We start from the raw sequence: 22500 nt of genomic DNA on the forward strand, positions 1-22500 counted from the left end.
TTCACACTCTCACTCACTCTAACTCACTCTTACTCACTCACTCACACTCTCACTCACTCACACTCTCACTCACTCACATTCTCACTCACTCACACTCTAACTCACTCTTACTCACTCACTCACACTCTCACTCACTCACTCTTACTCACTCACTCACTGACTCACTCACACGCTAACTCACTCTTACTCACTCACTCACTCACACTCTCACTCACTCTTACTCACTCACTCTTAATCACTCACTCACTCACACTCTAACTCACTCTTACTCACTCACTCACCCACTCACACTCTCACTCACTCACACTCTAACTCACTCTTACTCACTCACTCACTCACACTTTCACTCACTCACACTCTCACTCACTCACTCACTCACTCTTACTCACTCACTCACTCACACTCTCACTCACTCACACTCTCACTCACTCACAATAACTCACTCTTACTCACTCACTCACTCACACTCTCACTCACTCACACTCTCACTCACTCACTCACACTAACTCACTCTTACTCACTCACTCACTCACACTCTCACTCACTCACTCACTCACACTCTCACTCACTCACTCACTCACTCACTCACTCACACACACTCTCACTCTGTCACTCACTCACACACTCACTCACTCACTCTTACTCTCAACTCTCACTCACTCAGCTCTCACTCACTCCACTCACTCACTCACACTCTAACTCACTCTTACTCACTCACTCACACTCTCACTCACTCACACTCTCACTCACTCACATTCTCACTCACTCACACTCTAACTCACTCTTACTCACTCACTCACACTCTCACTCACTCACACTAACTCACTCTCACTCACTCACACTCTCACTCACTCACATACTCACTCACACTCTAACTCACTCACTCTTACTCACTCACTCACACTCTCACTCACTCACACTCTAACTCACTCTTACTCACTCACTCACTCACACTCTAACTCACTCTTACTCACTCACTCACTCACTCACACTCTAACTCACTCTTACTCACTCACTCACTCACACTCTAACTCACTCACACTCTCACTCACTCACACTCTAACTTACTCTTACTCACTCACTCACTCACTCACACTCTCACTCACTCACACTAACTTACTCTTACTCACTCACTCACTCACTCACACTCTCACTCACTCACACTCTCACTCACTCACACTCACTCACACTCTAACTCACTCTTACTCACTCACTCACTCACACTCTCACTCACTCACACTCTCGCTCACACTCTCACTCACACTCTAACTCATTCTTACTCACTCACTCACACTCTCACTCACTCACACTCTAACTCACTCTTACTCACTCACTCACTCACACTCTCACTCACTCACACTCTAACTTACTCTTACTCACTCACTCACACTCTCACTCACTCACTCTCTCACTCACTCACACTCACTCTTACTCACTCACTCACTCACTCACACTCTAACTAACTCTTACTCACTCACTCACACACTCACTCACTCACTCACACTCTCATTCACTCACACTCTCACTCACTCTTACTCACACTCTCACTCACTCACACTCACTCTTACTCACTCACTCACACTCTCACTCACTCACTCACTCACTCACTCACTCACTCACGCTCTAACTCACTCTTACTCACTCACACACTCACTCACACACTCACTCACTCACTCACTCACACTCTCACTCACTCACACTCTAACTCACTCACTCACTCACACTCTAACTCACTCTTACTCACTCTCATACACTCACTCACTCACTCACACTCTCATTCACTCACTCTCACTCACTCTTACTCACACTCTCACTCACTCACACTCACTCTTACTCACTCACTCACTCACTCACTCACTCACGCTCTAACTCACTCTTACTCACTCACACTCTCACTCACTCACACTCACTCACTCACACTCTCACTCACTCACACTCACTCACTCACTCACTCTAACTCACACTTACTCACTCACTCACTCTTACTCACTCACTCAATCACACTCTAACTCACTCTCACTCACTCACACACACTCACTCACTCTCTCACTCACTCTTACTCACTCACTCACACTCTCACTCACTCACTCACACTCTCACTCACTCACTCACACTCTAACTCACTCACTCTTACTCACTCACTCACTCACTCACACACACTCTCACTCACTCTTACTCACTCACTCACACACACTCTCACTCACTCACTCACTCACTCACTCTCTCACTCACTCACACTCTTACTCACTCACTCACTCTCTCACTCACTCACACACTCACTCACACACTCACTCTTACTCTCACCTCTCACTCACTCACTCACTCACACACTCACTCACTCTTACTCTCACCTCTCACTCACTCACTCACTCACTCACACACTCACTCACTCACTCTTACTCTAACCTCTCACTCACTCACTCACTCACACACTCACTCACTCACTCACTCTTACTCTCACCTCTCACTCACTCACTCACTCACACACTCACTCACTCACTCTTACTCTCACCTCTCACTCACTCACTCACTCTTACTCTCACCTCTCACCTCTCACTCACTCACACACACTCACTCACACTCTAACTCACTCACTCACTCACTCTCACCTCTCACTCACTCTCTCACTCAATCTTACTCACTCACTCACTCACTCACTCACTCACTCACACTCTAACTAACTCTTACTCACTCACTCACACACTCACTCACTCACTCACTCACACTCATTCACTCACACTCTCACTCACTCTTACTCACACTCTCACTCACTCACACTCACTGTTACTCACTCACTCACTCACTCACTCACACTCTCTCTCACTCACTCACTCACGCTCTAACTCACTCTTACTCACTCACACACTCACTCACTCACTCACTCACACACTCACTCACTCACTCACACTCTCACTCACTCACACTCTAACTCACTCACTCACTCACTCACACTCTAACTCACTCTCACTCAATCACTCACACACTCACTCACTCACTCACACTCTCATTCACTCACACTCTCACTCACTCTTACTCACACTCACTCTTACTCACTCACTCACTCACTCACTCACGCTCTAACTCACTCTTACTCACTCACACTCTCACTCACTCACACTCACTCACTCACACTCTCACTCACTCACACTCACTCACTCACACTCTCACTCACTCACTCACTCACTCACACTCTCACTCACACTCTCACTCACTCACTCACTCACACTCACTCACTCACTCTAACTCACTCTTACTCACTCACTCACTCTTACTCACTCACTCAATCACACTAACTCACTCTCACTCACTCACACACACTCACTCACTCACTCACACTCTCACTCACTCACTCACTCACACTCTCACTCACTCACTCACACACACTCTCACTCACTCTTACTCACTCACTCACTCACTCACTCACACTCTCACTCACTCACTCACACTCTAACTCACTCACTCTTACTCACTCACTCACTCACTCACTCACTCACACACACTCTCACTCACTCTTACTCACTCACTCACTCACTCACACACACTCTCACTCACTCTTACTCACTCACTCACTCACTCACACTCTCACTCACTCACTCACACTCTAACTCACTCACTCACTCACTCACTCACACACTCTCACTCACTCTTACTCACTCACTCACACTCTCACTCACTCACTCACTCACACTCTCACTCACACTCTCACTCACTCACTCACACTCACTCACTCACTCTAACTCACACTTACTCACTCACTCACTCTTACTCACTCACTCAATCACACTCTAACTCACTCTCACTCACTCACACACACTCACTCACTCTCTCACTCACTCTTACTCACTCACTCACTCACTCACTCACTCACTCACACTCTCACTCACTCACTCACACTCTCACTCACTCACTCACTCACACTCTAACTCACTCACTCTTACTCACTCACTCACTCACTCACTCACTCACACACACTCTCACTCACTCTTACTCACTCACTCACTCACTCACTCACTCACTCACTCACTCACACTCACTCACTCACTCATACTCTAACTCACTCACTCTTACTCACTCACTCACTCACTCACTCACATACACTCTCACTCACTCTTACTCACTCACTCACTCACTCACTCACACACACTCTCACTCACTCTTACTCACTCACTCACTCACACACACTCTCACTCACTCACTCACTCACTCTCTCACTCACTCACACTCTTACTCACTCACTCACTCACACACTCACTCACACACTCACTCTTACTCTCACCTCTCACTCACTCACTCACTCACTCACTCTTACTCTCACCTCTCACTCTCTCACTCACTCACACACTCACTCACACACTCACTCTTACTCTCACCTCTCACTCACTCACTCACTCACTCACTCTTACTCTCACCTCTCACTCACTCACTCACTCACTCACACACTCACTCACTCACTCTTACTCTCACCTCTCACTCACTCACTCACTCACTCACACACTCACTCACTCACTCTTACTCTAACCTCTCACTCACTCACTCACTCACTCACTCACTCACTCACACACTCACTCACTCACTCTTACTCTCACCTCTCACTCACTCACTCACTCACTCACTCACTCACACACTCACTCACTCACTCTTACTCTAACCTCTCACTCACACACTCACTCACTCACTCACACACTCACTCACTCTTACTCTAACCTCTCACTCACACTCACTCACTCACTCTTACTCTCACCTCTCACTCACTCACTCACTCACACACTCACTCACTCACTCTTACTCTAACCTCTCACTCACACACTCACTCACTCACTCACTCACACACTCACTCACTCTTACTCTAACCTCTCACTCACACTCACTCACTCACTCTTACTCTAACCTCTCACTCACACACTCACTCACTCACTCTTACTCTCACCTCTCACTCACTCACACACTCACTCTTACTCTCACCTCTCACTCACTCACTCACACACATTCACTCACACTCTAACTCACTCACTCACTCTCACCTCTCACTCACTCTCTCACTCACTCACTCACTCACACACACTCTCACTCACTCTCTCACTCACTCACACTCTTACTCACTCACTCACTCACTCACTCACACACACTCTCACTCACTCTCTCACTCACTCACACACACTCTTACTCTCACCTCTCATTCACTCAGCTCTCACTCACTCACACACACTCTCACTCACTCTCTCACTCACTCACACACTCACACACACTCACTTTCATTCACACTCTCACTCACTCACTCACTCACTCACTCACTCACTCACTCTCACTCACACTCTCACTCACTCACTCACTCACAAACACTCTCACTCACTCTCTCACTCACTCACACACTCACTCTTACTCTCACCTCTCACTCACTCACTCACTCACTCACTCTCACACTCTCACTCACTCTTACTCTCACTCACTCAGCTCTCACTCACTCACACTCTCACTCACTCTCACTCTCTCTCACTCACTGTTACATTCTCACTCGCTCTCAGCTCTCACTCTTAGCTCTCACTGACACGTTCACTCACTCTCACTCACTTTCAGATCTCACTCTCACCCTCAGCTCTCACACACACTCTCACTCTCACTAAAATACGATGAACCAATAAGATGGTCACACGTGTCAGAGTGTACAGTTCATCTTTCATACCTTTGCGAGCTCCACAGCTGTAGGAAAGTTCTGGAAGAGAAAGATGGAGAAGGTGGCGTGCAGAGAGCACTCGTTCATCCTAAAGAGGAGAAGACAGTGTGTGTGTGTGTGTGTATGTGTGTGTGTGTGTGTGTGTGTGTGAGAGAGAGAGAGATAGTAAGAGACAGTTTGAAAGAGAGACAGACAGATCTGACCTGAGAATGACCCTCAGACGGTTCTCCTCCTCCTCTAGACAGACGGAGAGAACGAGTGCCCCGAGTGAGGGATCGACTGCAGTGAAGGAGTGATGGTACTGAGGGAGGAAAAGAAACACTGGCATTAATCTGAATGATTCAGGAGTGTAAGGCAGAACAACTTCCTGTCTCACAAATCACTACATCCTGTTTAGTCCTGATCCCTCTTCAAACCATCAGGAGGTCAGAGGAATGACCAGACCTGCAGTTAGCATGCGAGATCATCTGGACATTATAGCACTAGCTAGTGAAGGTGGGAGATGTTCTGACCCTGTGTCTGAAAAACTCCTGGTAGATCTTGGCCTCGCTGTCTCGCTCCATGATGTCATAGGTCTCCAGGCCGAAGGAGGGACTGGGTGAAGTGGGACTCGTCTCCACACGTCTGTCTAGAGGAGGGTCCATCCAGTAGCCTCCAGATTTCGGGGGCAGAATGAGGGGCAGACCGTCCCCTATCCTCAACAACCGCGACTAGCAGACACCCGACGATGCGGATCAGACACACACACACACACAGAATGGTGTAAATATCCATCAGAACTTCTACAGATCATGAACTCTCTGAGGTTTACGTGAAAACAACACTAAACATTTCCTCTGAAATAAAGCAGGTGATGAAGTGGACCTACTTTAAATGGTGGAGGAAACTCACAGCGCTGCTCATCTAACCTGCTGCCCTGTAAAACACACACTGACCAATAAACTCTCAAACACACACACTGACCAATAAACTCTCTCTCTCACACACACACTGACCAATAAACTCTCACACACACACACACTGACCAATAAACTCTCTCTCTCACACACACACTGACCAATAAACTCTCTCTCAAACACAAACACTGACCAATAAACTCTCTCTCTCACACACACACTGACCAATAAACTCTCAAACACACACACTGACCAATAAACTCTCTCTCTCAGACACACACTGACCAATAAACTCTCTCTCACACACACACTGACCAATAAACTCTCTCACACACACACTGACCAATAAACTCTCTCTCTCACACACACACTGACCAATAAACTCTCTCTCTCACACACACTGACCAATAAACTCTCTCACACACACTGACCAATAAACTCTCTCACACACACACTGACCAATAAACTCTCTCACACACACTGACCAATAAACTCTCTCTCTCACACACACTGACCAATAAACTCTCTCTCTCACACACACACTGACCAATAAACTCTCTCTCACACACACTGACCAATAAACTCTCTCACACACACACTGACCAATGAACTCTCTCTCTCACACACACACTGACCAATAAACTCTCTCACACACACACTGACCAATAAACTCTCTCTCTCACACACACACTGACCAATAAACTCTCTCTCTCACACACACACTGACCAATAAACTCTCTCTCACACACACTGACCAATAAACTCTCAAACACACACACTGACCAATAAACTCTCTCTCTCACACACACACTGACCAATAAACTCTCTCTCTCACACACACTGACCAATAAACTCTCTCTCTCACACACACACTGACCAATAAACTCTCAAACACACACACTGACCAATAAACTCTCTCTCTCACACACACACTGACCAATAAACTCTCTCTCTCACACACACTGACCAATAAACTCTCTCTCTCACACACACACTGACCAATAAACTCTCTCTCACACACACTGACCAATAAACTCTCTCACACACACACTGACCAATGAACTCTCTCTCTCACACACACACTGACCAATAAACTCTCTCACACACACACTGACCAATAAACTCTCTCTCTCACACACACACTGACCAATAAACTCTCTCTCTCACACACACACTGACCAATAAACTCTCTCTCACACACACTGACCAATAAACTCTCAAACACACACACTGACCAATAAACTCTCTCTCTCACACACACACTGACCAATAAACTCTCTCACACACACACTGACCAATAAACTCTCTCAAACACACACACTGACCAATAAACTCTCTCTCACACACACACTGACCAATAAACTCTCTCACACACACACTGACCAATAAACTCTCTCAAACACACACACTGACCAATAAACTCTCTCTCACACACACACTGACCAATAAATTCTCTCTCTCACACACACACTGACCAATAAACTCTCTCTCACACACACTGACCAATAAACTCTCTCTCACACACACTGACCAATAAACTCTCAAACACACACACTGACCAATAAACTCTCTCTCTCACACACTGACCAATAAACTCTCTCTCACACACACTGACCAATAAACTCTCACACACACACACTGACCAATAAACTCTCTCTCACACACACTGACCAATAAACTCTCTCACACACACACACTGACCAATAAACTCTCTCACACACACTGACCAATAAACTCTCTCTCACACACACTGACCAATAAACTCTCTCACACACACACACTGACAAATAAACTCTCTCTCTCACACAAACTGACCAATAAACTCTCTCACACACACACTGACCAATAAATTCTCTCTCTCTCACACACACTGACCAATAAATTCTCTCTCACACACACACTGACCAATAAATTCTCTCTCTCACACACACACTGACCAATGAACTCACTCTCACACACACAATGACCAATAAACTCTCTCTCTCACACACACTGACCAATAAATTCTCTCTCACACACACACTGACCAATAAATTCTCTCTCACACACACACTGACCAATAAATTCTCTCTCTCACACACACACTGACCAATAAACTCACTCTCACACACACAATGACCAATAAACTCTCTCTCTCACACACACTGACCAATAAATTCTCTCTCACACACACACTGACCAATAAATTCTCTCTCTCACACACACACTGACCAATGAACTCTCTCACACACACACTGACCAATAAACTCTCTCTCTCACACACACACTGACCAATAAACTCTCTCTCTCACACACACACTGACCAATAAATTCTCTCTCACACACACACACTGACCAATAAACTCTCTCTCACACACACACTGACCAATAAACTCTCTCTCTCACACACACACTGACCAATAAATTCTCTCTCACACACACACACTGACCAATAAACTCTCTCTCACACACACACTGACCAATAAACTCTCTCTCTCACACACACACTGACCAATAAATTCTCTCTCACACACACACACTGACCAATAAACTCTCTCTCACACACACACTGACCAATAAACTCTCTCTCTCACACACACTGACCAATAAACTCTCTCTCTCACACACACACTGACCAATAAACTCTCTCACACACACACTGACCAATAAACTCTCTCTCTCACACACTGACCAATACACTCTCTCACACAAACTGACCAATAAACTCTCTCACACACACTGACCAATAAACTCTCAAACACACACACTGACCAATAAACTCTCTCTCTCACACACACTGACCAATAAACTCTCTCTCACACACACACTGACCAATAAACTCTCACACACACACTGACCAATAAACTCTCACACACACACACTGACCAATAAACTCTCTCTCACACACACTGACGAATAAGCTCTCTCACACACACTGACCAATACACTCTCTCACACACACTGACCAATAAACTCTCTCACACACACTGACCAATAAACTCTCTCACACACACTGACCAATACACTCTCTCACACAGACTGACCAATAAACTCTCTCACACACACACTGACCAATAAACTCTCTCACACACACACTGACCAATAAACTCTCAAACACAAACACTGACCAATAAACTCTCTCTCTCACACACACTGACCAATAAACTCTCAAACACAAACACTGACCAATAAACTCTCTTTCTCACACACACACTGACCAATAAACTCTCTCTCTCTCACACACACTGACCAATAAACTCTCACACACACACTGACCAATAAACTCTCTCTCTCACACACACTGACCAATAAACTCTCAAACACACACACTGACCAATAAACTCTCTCTCTCACACACACACTGACCAATAAACTCTCACACACACACTGACCAATAAACTCTCTCACACACACACTGACCAATAAACTCTCTCACACACACACTGACCAATAAACTCTCTCACACACACACTGAACAATAAACTCTCTCTCTCACACACACACTGACCAATAAACTCTCTCACACACACACTGACCAATAAACTCTCTCACACACACACTGAACAATAAACTCTCTCTCTCTCACACACACTGACCAATAAACTCTCAAACACACACACTGACCAATAAACTCTCTCTCTCACACACACACTGACCAATACACTCTCTCAAACACACACACTGACCAATAAACTCTCTCACACACACACTGACCAATAAACTCTCTCTCACACACACACACTGACCAATAAACTCTCTCTCTCTCACACACACTGACCAATAAACTCTCAAACACACACACTGACCAATAAACTCTCTCACACACACTGACCAATAAACTCTCTCACACACACTGACCAATACACTCTCAAACACACACACTGACCAATAAACTCTCTCTCTCACACACACTGACCAATAAACTCTCTCACACACCCACACCAATACACTCTCTCACACACACTGACCAATAAACTCTCTCACACACACACTGACCAATAAACTCTCACACACACACTGACCAATAAACTCTCTCTCACACACACACACTGACCAATAAACTCTCTCTCACACACACTGACCAATAAACTCTCTCACACACACTGACCAATACACTCTCTCACACACACTGACCAATAAACTCTATCACACACACTGACCAATAAACTCTCTCACACACACTGACCAATACACTCTCTCACACAGACTGACCAATAAACTCTCTCACACACACACTGACCAATAAACTCTCTCACACACACACTGACCAATAAACTCTCAAACACAAACACTGACCAATAAACTCTCTCTCTCACACACACTGACCAATAAACTCTCAAACACAAACACTGACCAATAAACTCTCAAACACACACACTGACCAATAAACTCTCTTTCTCACACACACACTGACCAATAAACTCTCTCTCTCACACACACACTGACCAATAAACTCTCACACACACACTGACCAATAAACTCTCTCACACACACACTGACCAATAAACTCTCTCTCACACACACTGACCAATAAACTCTCTCTCACACACACACTGACCAATAAACTCTCAAACACACACACTGACCAATAAACTCTCTCTCTCACACACACACTGACCAATACACTCTCTCAAACACACACACTGACCAATAAACTCTCTCACACACACACTGAACAATAAACTCTCTCTCTCACACACACACTGACCAATAAACTCTCTCACACACACTGACCAATAAACTCTCTCACACACACTGACCAATAAACTCTCTCTCACACAGACTGACCAATAAACTCTCTCACACACACACTGACCAATAAACTCTCTCACACACACACTGACCAATAAACTCTCAAACACAAACACTGACCAATAAACTCTCTTTCTCACACACACACTGACCAATAAACTCTCTCTCTCACACACACACTGACCAATAAACTCTCACACACACACTGACCAATAAACTCTCTCACACACACACTGACCAATAAACTCTCAAACACAAACACTGACCAATAAACTCTCTTTCTCACACACACACTGACCAATAAACTCTCTCTCTCACACACAGACTGACCAATAAACTCTCTCACACACACACTGACCAATAAACTCTCTTTCTCACACACACACTGACCAATAAACTCTCTCTCTCACACACACACTGACCAATAAACTCTCACACACACACTGACCAATAAACTCTCACTCACACAAACTGACCAATAAACTCTCTCACACACACACTGACCAATAAACTCTCAAACACACACACTGACCAATAAACTCTCACTCACACAAACTGACCAATAAACTCTCTCTCACACACACTGACCAATAAACTCTCTCACACACATACTGAACAATAAACTCTCTCTCTCACACACACTGACCAATAAACTCTCTCTCACACACACTGACCAATAAACTCTCTCTCACACACACACTGACCAATAAACTCTCAAACACACACACTGACCAATAAACTCTCTCTCTCACACACACACTGACCAATACACTCTCTCAAACACACACACTGACCAATAAACTCTCTCACACACACACTGACCAATAAACTCTCTCACACACACACTGAACAATAAACTCTCTCTCTCACACACACTGACCAATAAACTCTCTCTCACACACACTGACCAATAAACTCTCTCTCGCACACACACTGACCAATAAACTCTCAAACACACACACTGACCAATAAACTCTCTCACACACACACTGAACAATAAACTCTCTCTCTCACACACACTGACCAATAAACTCTCTCTCACACACACTGACCAATAAACTCTCTCTCGCACACACACTGACCAATAAACTCTCTCACACACACACTGACCAATAAACTCTCTCTCAAACACACACACTGACCAATAAACTCTCAAACACACACACTGACCAATAAACTCTCTCTCTCACACACACACTGACCCATAAACTCTCTCTCACACACACACTGACCAATAAACTCTCTCACACACACACTGACCAATAAACTCTCTCTCTCACACACACACTGACCAATAAACTCTCTCTCTCACACACACACTGACCAATAAACTCTCTCACACACACACTGACCAATAAACTCTCAAACACACACACTGACCAATAAACTCTCAAACACACACACTGACCAATAAACTCTCTCTCACACACACACTGACCAATAAACTCTCAAACACACACACTGACCAATAAACTCTCAAACACACACACTGACCAATAAACTCTCTCTCACACACACTGACCAATAAACTCTCTCTCACACACACTGACCAATAAACTCTCTCTCACACACAATGACCAATAAACTCTCTCTCACACACACACTGACCAATAAACTCTCTCACACACACACTGACCAATAAACTCTCTCAAACACACACACTGACCAATAAACTCTCTCAAACACACGCACTGACCAATAAACTCTCTCTCTCACACACACACTGACCAATAAACTCTCTCTCACACACACTGACCAATAAACTCTCTCTCACACACACACTGACCAATAAACTCTCTCTCTCACACACACACTGACCAATAAACTCTCTCTCACACACACTGACCAATAAACTCTCTCTCACACACACACTGACCAATAAACTCTCTCACACACACACTGACCAATAAACTCTCTCACACACACTGACCAATAAACTCTCACACACACACTGACCAATAAACTCTCTCTCTCACACACACACTGACCAATAAACTCTCTCTCACACACACTGACCAATAAACTCTCTCTCACACACACTGACCAATAAACTCTCTCTCACACACACTGACCAATAAACTCTCTCTCACACACACTGACCAATAAACTCTCTCACACACACACTGACCAATAAACTCTCTCACACACACTGACCAATAAACTCTCTCACACACACACTGACCAATAAACTCTCTCTCTCACACACACACTGACCAATAAACTCTCTCACACACACTGACCAATGAACTCTCTCTCTCACACACACACTGACCAATAAACTCTCTCACACACACACTGACCAATAAACTCTCTCTCTCACACACACACTGACCAATAAACTCTCTCACACACACACACTGACCAATAAACTCTCTCTCACACACACTGACCAATAAACTCTCTCTCACACACACACTGACCAATAAACTCTCTCTCTCACACACACTGACCAATAAACTCTCACACACACACACTGACCAATAAACTCTCTCTCACACACACTGACCAATAAACTCTCACACACACACACTGACCAATAAACTCTCTCTCACACACACTGACCAATACACTCTCTCACACACACTGACCAATAAACTCTCTCACACACACTGACCAATACACTCTCTCACACACACTGACCAATAAACTCTCTCACACACACACTGACCAATAAACTCTCTCACACACCCACTGACCAATAAACTCTCTCACACACACTGACCAATACACTCTCTCACACACACTGACCAATAAACTCTCTCACACACACTGACCAATAAACTCTCTCACACACACTGACCAATAAACTCTCTCACACACACTGACCAATAAACTCTCTCACACACACTGACCAATAAACTCTCTCACACACCCACTGACCAATAAACTCTCTCACACACACTGACCAATAAACTCTCTCACACACACTGACCAATACACTCTCTCACACACACTGACCAATACACTCTCTCACACACACTGACCAATAAACTCTCTCACACACACACTGACCAATAAACTCTCTCACACACACACTGACCAATAAACTCTCACACACACACACTGACCAATAAACTCTCTCTCTCAAACACACAGACAAATAAATTCTCTCTCTCACACACACACTGACCAATAAACTCTCTCACACACACTGACCAATAAACTCTCTCTCACACACTGACCAATAAATTCTCTCTCTCTCAAACACACTGACCAATAAACTCTCTCACACACACTGACCAATAAATTCTCACACACTGACCAATAAACTCTCTCTCACACACACTGACCAATAAACTCTCTCTCTCTCAAAAACACTGACCAATACACTCTCTCACACACACTGACCAATAAACTCTCTCACACACACTGACCAATACACTCTCTCACACACACTGACCAATAAACTCTCTCACACACACTGACCAATACAATCTCTCACACACACTGACCAATAAACTCTCTCACACACACTGACCAATACACTCTCTCACACAGACTGACCAATAAACTCTCTCACACACACACTGACCAATAAACTCTCTCACACACACACTGACCAATAAACTCTCAAACACAAACACTGACCAATAAACTCTCTCTCTCACACACACTGACCAATAAACTCTCTCTCTCACACACACACTGACCAATAAACTCTCAAACACAAACACTGACCAATAAACTCTCAAACACACACACTGACCAATAAACTCTCTTTCTCACACACACACTGACCAATAAACTCTCACACACACACTGACCAATAAACTCTCACACACACACTGACCAATAAACTCTCACTCACACAAACTGACCAATAAACTCTCTCACACACACTGACCAATAAACTCTCTCACACACACACTGACCAATAAACTCTCTCTCACACACACTGACCAATAAACTCTCTCTCACACACACACTGACCAATAAACTCTCTCTCTCACACACACACTGACCAATAAACTCTCAAACACACACACTGACCAATAAACTCTCTCTCACACACACACACTAACCAATAAACTCTCTCACACACACTGACCAATAAACTCTCACACACACACACTGACCAATAAACTCTCACACACACACTGACCAATAAACTCTCACTCACACAAACTGACCAATAAACTCTCTCACACACACTGACCAATAAACTCTCTCACACACACACTGACCAATAAACTCTCTCTCACACACACTGACCAATAAACTCTCTCTCACACACACACTGACCAATAAACTCTCTCTCTCACACACACACTGACCAATAAACTCTCTCTCAAACACACACACTGACCAATAAACTCTCTCTCAAACACACACACTGACCAATAAACTCTCAAACACACACACTGACCAATAAACTCTCTCACACACACACTGACCAATAAACTCTCTCTCACACACACACTGACCAATAAACTCTCTCACACACACACTGACCAATAAACTCTCTCTCTCACACACACACTGACCAATAAACTCTCTCTCTCACACACACTGACCAATAAACTCTCTCACACACACACTGACCAATAAACTCTCAAACACACACACTGACCAATAAACTCTCAAACACACACACTGACCAATAAACTCTCAAACACACACACTGACCAATAAACTCTCTCACACACACACTGACCAATAAACTCTCTCACACACACACTGACCAATAAACTCTCTCTCTCACACACACACTGACCAATAAACTCTCTCTCTCACACACACTGACCAATAAACTCTCTCACACACACACTGACCAATAAACTCTCAAACACACACACTGACCAATAAACTCTCAAACACACACACTGACCAATAAACTCTCAAACACACACACTGACCAATAAACTCTCTCACACACACACTGACCAATAAACTCTCTCACACACACACTGACCAATAAACTCTCTCTCACACACACTGACCAATAAACTCTCTCTCACACACACACTGACCAATAAACTCTCAAACACACACACTGACCAATAAACTCTCTCTCAAACACACACACTGACCAATAAACTCTCTCACACACACTGACCAATAAACTCTCTCACACACACTGACCAATAAACTCTCTCACACACACTGACCAATAAACTCTCTCACACACACTGACCAATAAACTCTCTCACACACACTGACCAATAAACTCTCTCACACACACACTGACCAATAAACTCTCTCAAACACACTGACCAATAAACTCTCTCACACACACTGACCAATAAACTCTCTCACACACACTGACCAATAAACTCTCTCACACACACACTGACCAATAAACTCTCTCACACACACTGACCAATAAACTCTCTCACACACACTGACCAATAAACTCTCTCACACACACTGACCAATAAACTCTCTCACACACACTGACCAATAAACTCTCTCACACACACTGACCAATAAACTCTCTCACACACACACTGACCAATAAACTCTTTCACACACACTGACCAATAAACTCTCTCTCTCACACACACACTGACCAATAAACTCTCTCTCTCACACACACACTGACCAATAAATTCTCTCTCTCACACACACTAACCAATAAACTCTCAAACACACACACTGACCAATAAACTCTCTCTCTCACACACACACTGACCAATAAATTCTCAAACACACACACTGACCAATAAACTCTCTCTCTCACACACACTGACCAATAAACTCTCTCTCTCACACACACACTGACCAATAAACTCTCTCTCACACACACTGACCAATAAACTCTCTCTCTCACACACACACTGACAAATAAACTCTCTCTCACACACACTGACCAATAAACTCTCTCACACACACTGACCAATAAACTCTCTCTCTCACACACACACTGACCAATAAACTCTCTCACACACACACTGACCAATAAACTCTCTCTCTCAAACACACACTGACCAATAAACTCTCTCTCTCACACACACACTGACCAATAAACTCTCAAACACACACACTGACCAATAAACTCTCAAACACACACACTGACCAATAAACTCTCTCTCTCACACACACTGACCAATAAACTCTCAAACACACACTGACCAATAAACTCTCTCTCTCACACACACACTGACCAATAAACTCTCAAACACACACACTGACCAATAAACTCTCAAACACACACACTGACCAATAAACTCTCTCTCACACACACAATGACCAATAAACTCTCAAACACACACACTGACCAATAAACTCTCTCTCTCACACACACTGACCAATAAACTCTCTCTCACACACACACTGACCAATAAACTCTCTCTCACACACACACTGACCAATAAACTCTCTCTCACACACACACTGACCAATAAACTCTCTCGCACACACACACTGACCAATAAACTCTCTCGCACACACACACTGACCAATAAACTCTCTCAAACACACAAACTGACCAATAAACTCTCTCTCTCACACACACACTGACCAATAAATTCTCTCTCACACACACACACTGACCAATAAACTCTCTCACACACACTGACCAATAAACTCTCTCTCACACACACACTGACCAATAAACTCTCTCTCACACACACTGACCAATAAACTCTCAAACACACACACTGACCAATAAACTCTCTCTCTCACACACACACTGACCAATAAACTCTCTCTCTCACACACACACTGACCCATAAACTCTCTCTCACACACACACTGACCAATAAACTCTCTCACACACACACTGACCAATAAACTCTCTCTCTCACACACACACTGACCAATAAACTCTCTCTCACACACACACTGACCAATAAACTCTCTCTCACACACACACTGACCAATAAACTCTCAAACACACACACTGACCAATAAACTCTCTCTCACACACACACTGACCAATAAACTCTCTCACACACACACTGACCAATAAACTCTCTCTCTCACACACACACTGACCAATAAACTCTCTCTCACACACACACTGACCAATAAACTCTCTCTCACACACACACTGACCAATAAACTCTGAAACACACACACTGACCAATAAACTCTCTCTCACACACACACTGACCAATAAACTCTCAAACACACACACTGACCAATAAACTCTCTCTCTCACACACACACTGACCAATAAACTCTCTCTCACACACACACTGACCAATAAACTCTCTCTCACACACACACTGACCAATAAACTCTCTCACACACACTGACCAATAAACTCTCTCTCACACACACACTGACCAATAAACTCTCTCTCACACACACACTGACCAATAAACTCTCTCGCACACACACACTGACCAATAAACTCTCTCGCACACACACACTGACCAATAAACTCTCTCAAACACACACTGACCAATAAACTCTCTCTCTCACACACACACTGACCAATAAACTCTCTCTCACACACACACTGACCAATAAACTCTCAAACACACACACTGACCAATAAACTCTCTCACACACACTGACCAATAAACTCTCAAACACACACACTGACCAATAAACTCTCTCACACACACACTGACCAATAAACTCTCTCTCTCACACACACACTGACCAATAAACTCTCTCACACACACACACACTGACCAATAAACTCTCTCTCTCAAACACACACACTGACCAATAAACTCTCTCTCACACACACACTGACCAATAAACTCTCACACACACACACTGACCAATAAACTCTCTCTCTCACACACACTGACCAATAAACTCTCTCTCACACACACACTGACCAATAAACTCTCAAACACACACACTGACCAATAAACTCTCTCTCACACACACACTGACCAATAAACTCTCACACACACACACTGACCAATAAACTCTCTCTCTCACACACACTGACCAATAAACTCTCTCTCACACACACACTGACCAATAAACTCTCACACACACACACTGACCAATAAACTCTCACACACACACACTGACCAATAAACTCTCTCTCACACACACTGACCAATACACTCTCTCACACACACTGACCAATAAACTCTCTCACACACACTGACCAATACACTCTCTCACACACACTGACCAATAAACTCTCTCACACACACTGACCAATACACTCTCTCACACACACTGACCAATAAACTCTCTCACACACACTGACCAATACACTCTCTCACACACACTGACCAATAAACTCTCTCACACACACTGACCAATACACTCTCTCACACACACTGACCAATAAACTCTCTCACACCCACACTGACCAATAAACTCTCTCACACACACACTGACCAATAAACTCTCTCACACACCCACACCAATACACTCTCTCACACACACTGACCAATAAACTCTCTCACACACACACTGACAATAAACTCTCTCACACACCCACTGACCAATAAACTCTCTCTCACACACACACTGACCAATAAACTCTCTCTCACACACACTGACCAATAAACTCTCTCACACACACACACTGACCAATAAACTCTCAAACACACACACTGACCAATAAACTCTCAAACACACACACTGACCAATAAACTCTCTCTCTCACACACACACTGACCAATAAACTCTCTCTCACACACACACTGACCAATAAACTCTCTCTCACACACACACTGACCAATAAACTCTCAAACACACACACTGACCAATAAACTCTCTCACACACACTGACCAATAAACTCTCAAACACACACACTGACCAATAAACTCTCTCACACACACACTGACCAATAAACTCTCTCTCTCACACACACACTGACCAATAAACTCTCTCACACACACACACACTGACCAATAAACTCTCGCACACACACACTGACCAATAAACTCTCACACACACACACTGACCAATAAACTCTCTCTCACACACACTGACCAATACACTCTCTCTCACACACACACTGACCAATAAACTCTCACACACACACACTGACCAATAAACTCTCTCTCACACACACTGACCAATACACTCTCTCACACACACTGACCAATAAACTCTCTCACACACACTGACCAATACACTCTCTCACACACACTGACCAATAAACTCTCTCACACACACTGACCAATACACTCTCTCACACACACTGACCAATACACTCTCTCACACACACTGACCAATACACTCTCTCTCACACACACACTGACCAATAAACTCTCTCTCACACACACTGACCAATAAACTCTCAAACACACACACTGACCAATAAACTCTCTCTCTCACACACACACTGACCAATAAACTCTCAAACACACACACTGACCAATAAACTCTCTCTCTCACACACACACTGACCAATAAACTCTCTCTCACACACACACTGACCAATAAACTCTCTCTCACACACACACTGACCAATAAACTCTCAAACACACACACTGACCAATAAACTCTCTCTCACACACACTGACCAATAAACTCTCAAACACACACAGTGACCAATAAACTCTCTCACACACACACTGACCAATAAACTCTCTCTCTCACACACACACTGACCAATAAACTCTCTCACACACACACACACTGACCAATAAACTCTCAAACACACACACTGACCAATAAACTCTCTCTCACACACACACTGACCAATAAACTCTCACACACACACACTGACCAATAAACTCTCTCTCTCACACACACTGACCAATAAACTCTCTCTCACACACACACTGACCAATAAACTCTCACACACACACACTGACCAATAAACTCTCACACACACACACTGACCAATAAACTCTCTCTCACACACACTGACCAATACACTCTCTCACACACACTGACCAATAAACTCTCTCACACACACTGACCAATACACTCTCTCACACACACTGACCAATAAACTCTCTCACACACACTGACCAATACACTCTCTCACACACACTGACCAATAAACTCTCTCACACACACTGACCAATACACTCTCTCACACACACTGACCAATAAACTCTCTCACACACACTGACCAATAAACTCTCTCACACACACTGACCAATACACTCTCTCACACACACTGACCAATAAACTCTCTCACACACACACTGACCAATAAACTCTCTCACACACACTGACCAATAAACTCTCTCACACACACTGACCAATAAACTCTCTCACACACACTGACCAATAAACTCTCTCACACACACTGACCAATAAACTCTCTCACACACACACTGACCAATAAACTCTCTCTCACACACACACTGACCAATAAACTCTCTCTCACACACACTGACCAATAAACTCTCTCACACACACACACTGACCAATAAACTCTCAAACACACACACTGACCAATAAACTCTCTCTCTCACACACACACTGACCAATAAACTCTCACACACACACACTGACCAATAAACTCTCTCTCTCTCACACACTGACCAATAAACTCTCAAACACACACACTGACCAATAAACTCTCTCTCTCACACACACACTGACCAATAAACTCTCTCTCACACACACACTGACCAATAAACTCTCTCTCACACACACACTGACCAATAAACTCTCAAACACACACACTGACCAATAAACTCTCTCACACACACTGACCAATAAACTCTCAAACACACACACTGACCAATAAACTCTCTCACACACACACTGACCAATAAACTCTCTCTCTCACACACACACTGACCAATAAACTCTCTCACACAGACACACACTGACCAATAAACTCTCGCACACACACACTGACCAATAAACTCTCTCACACACACACACTGACCAATAAACTCTCTCTCACACACACTGACCAATACACTCTCTCTCACACACACACTGACCAATAAACTCTCACACACACACACTGACCAATAAACTCTCACACACACACACTGACCAATAAACTCTCTCTCACACACACTGACCAATACACTCTCTCACACACACTGACCAATAAACTCTCTCACACACACTGACCAATACACTCTCTCACACACACTGACCAATAAACTCTCTCACACACACTGACCAATACACTCTCTCACACACACTGACCAATACACTCTCTCACACACACTGACCAATACACTCTCTCTCACACACACACTGACCAATAAACTCTCTCTCACACACACTGACCAATAAACTCTCAAACACACACACTGACCAATAAACTCTCTCTCTCACACACACACTGACCAATAAACTCTCAAACACACACACTGACCAATAAACTCTCTCTCTCACACACACACTGACCAATA

General features: G+C 44.0%; 1 protein-coding gene across 1 annotated transcript in view; it reads right to left on the reverse strand.

Annotated features, from left to right (window-relative positions):
• The window catches only part of rap1gapl (RAP1 GTPase activating protein-like), a 55962-nt gene that overhangs the window by 29660 nt on the left and 3802 nt on the right, over positions 1–22500 (reverse strand). The window contains exons 5-8 of the mRNA XM_058416871.1: positions 6540–6587; positions 6184–6381; positions 5875–5972; positions 5681–5759 (exon numbers count right to left, since the gene is read on the reverse strand). Of these exons, the coding sequence (XP_058272854.1) occupies positions 5681–5759; positions 5875–5972; positions 6184–6381; positions 6540–6587 (423 nt within the window). The remainder of the gene's footprint in view (positions 1–5680; positions 5760–5874; positions 5973–6183; positions 6382–6539; positions 6588–22500) is intronic.

The sequence above is a fragment of the Hemibagrus wyckioides genome, linkage group LG01 (genome assembly GCF_019097595.1).
Source record: "Hemibagrus wyckioides isolate EC202008001 linkage group LG01, SWU_Hwy_1.0, whole genome shotgun sequence".
Lineage (NCBI taxonomy): Eukaryota > Metazoa > Chordata > Actinopteri > Siluriformes > Bagridae > Hemibagrus > Hemibagrus wyckioides.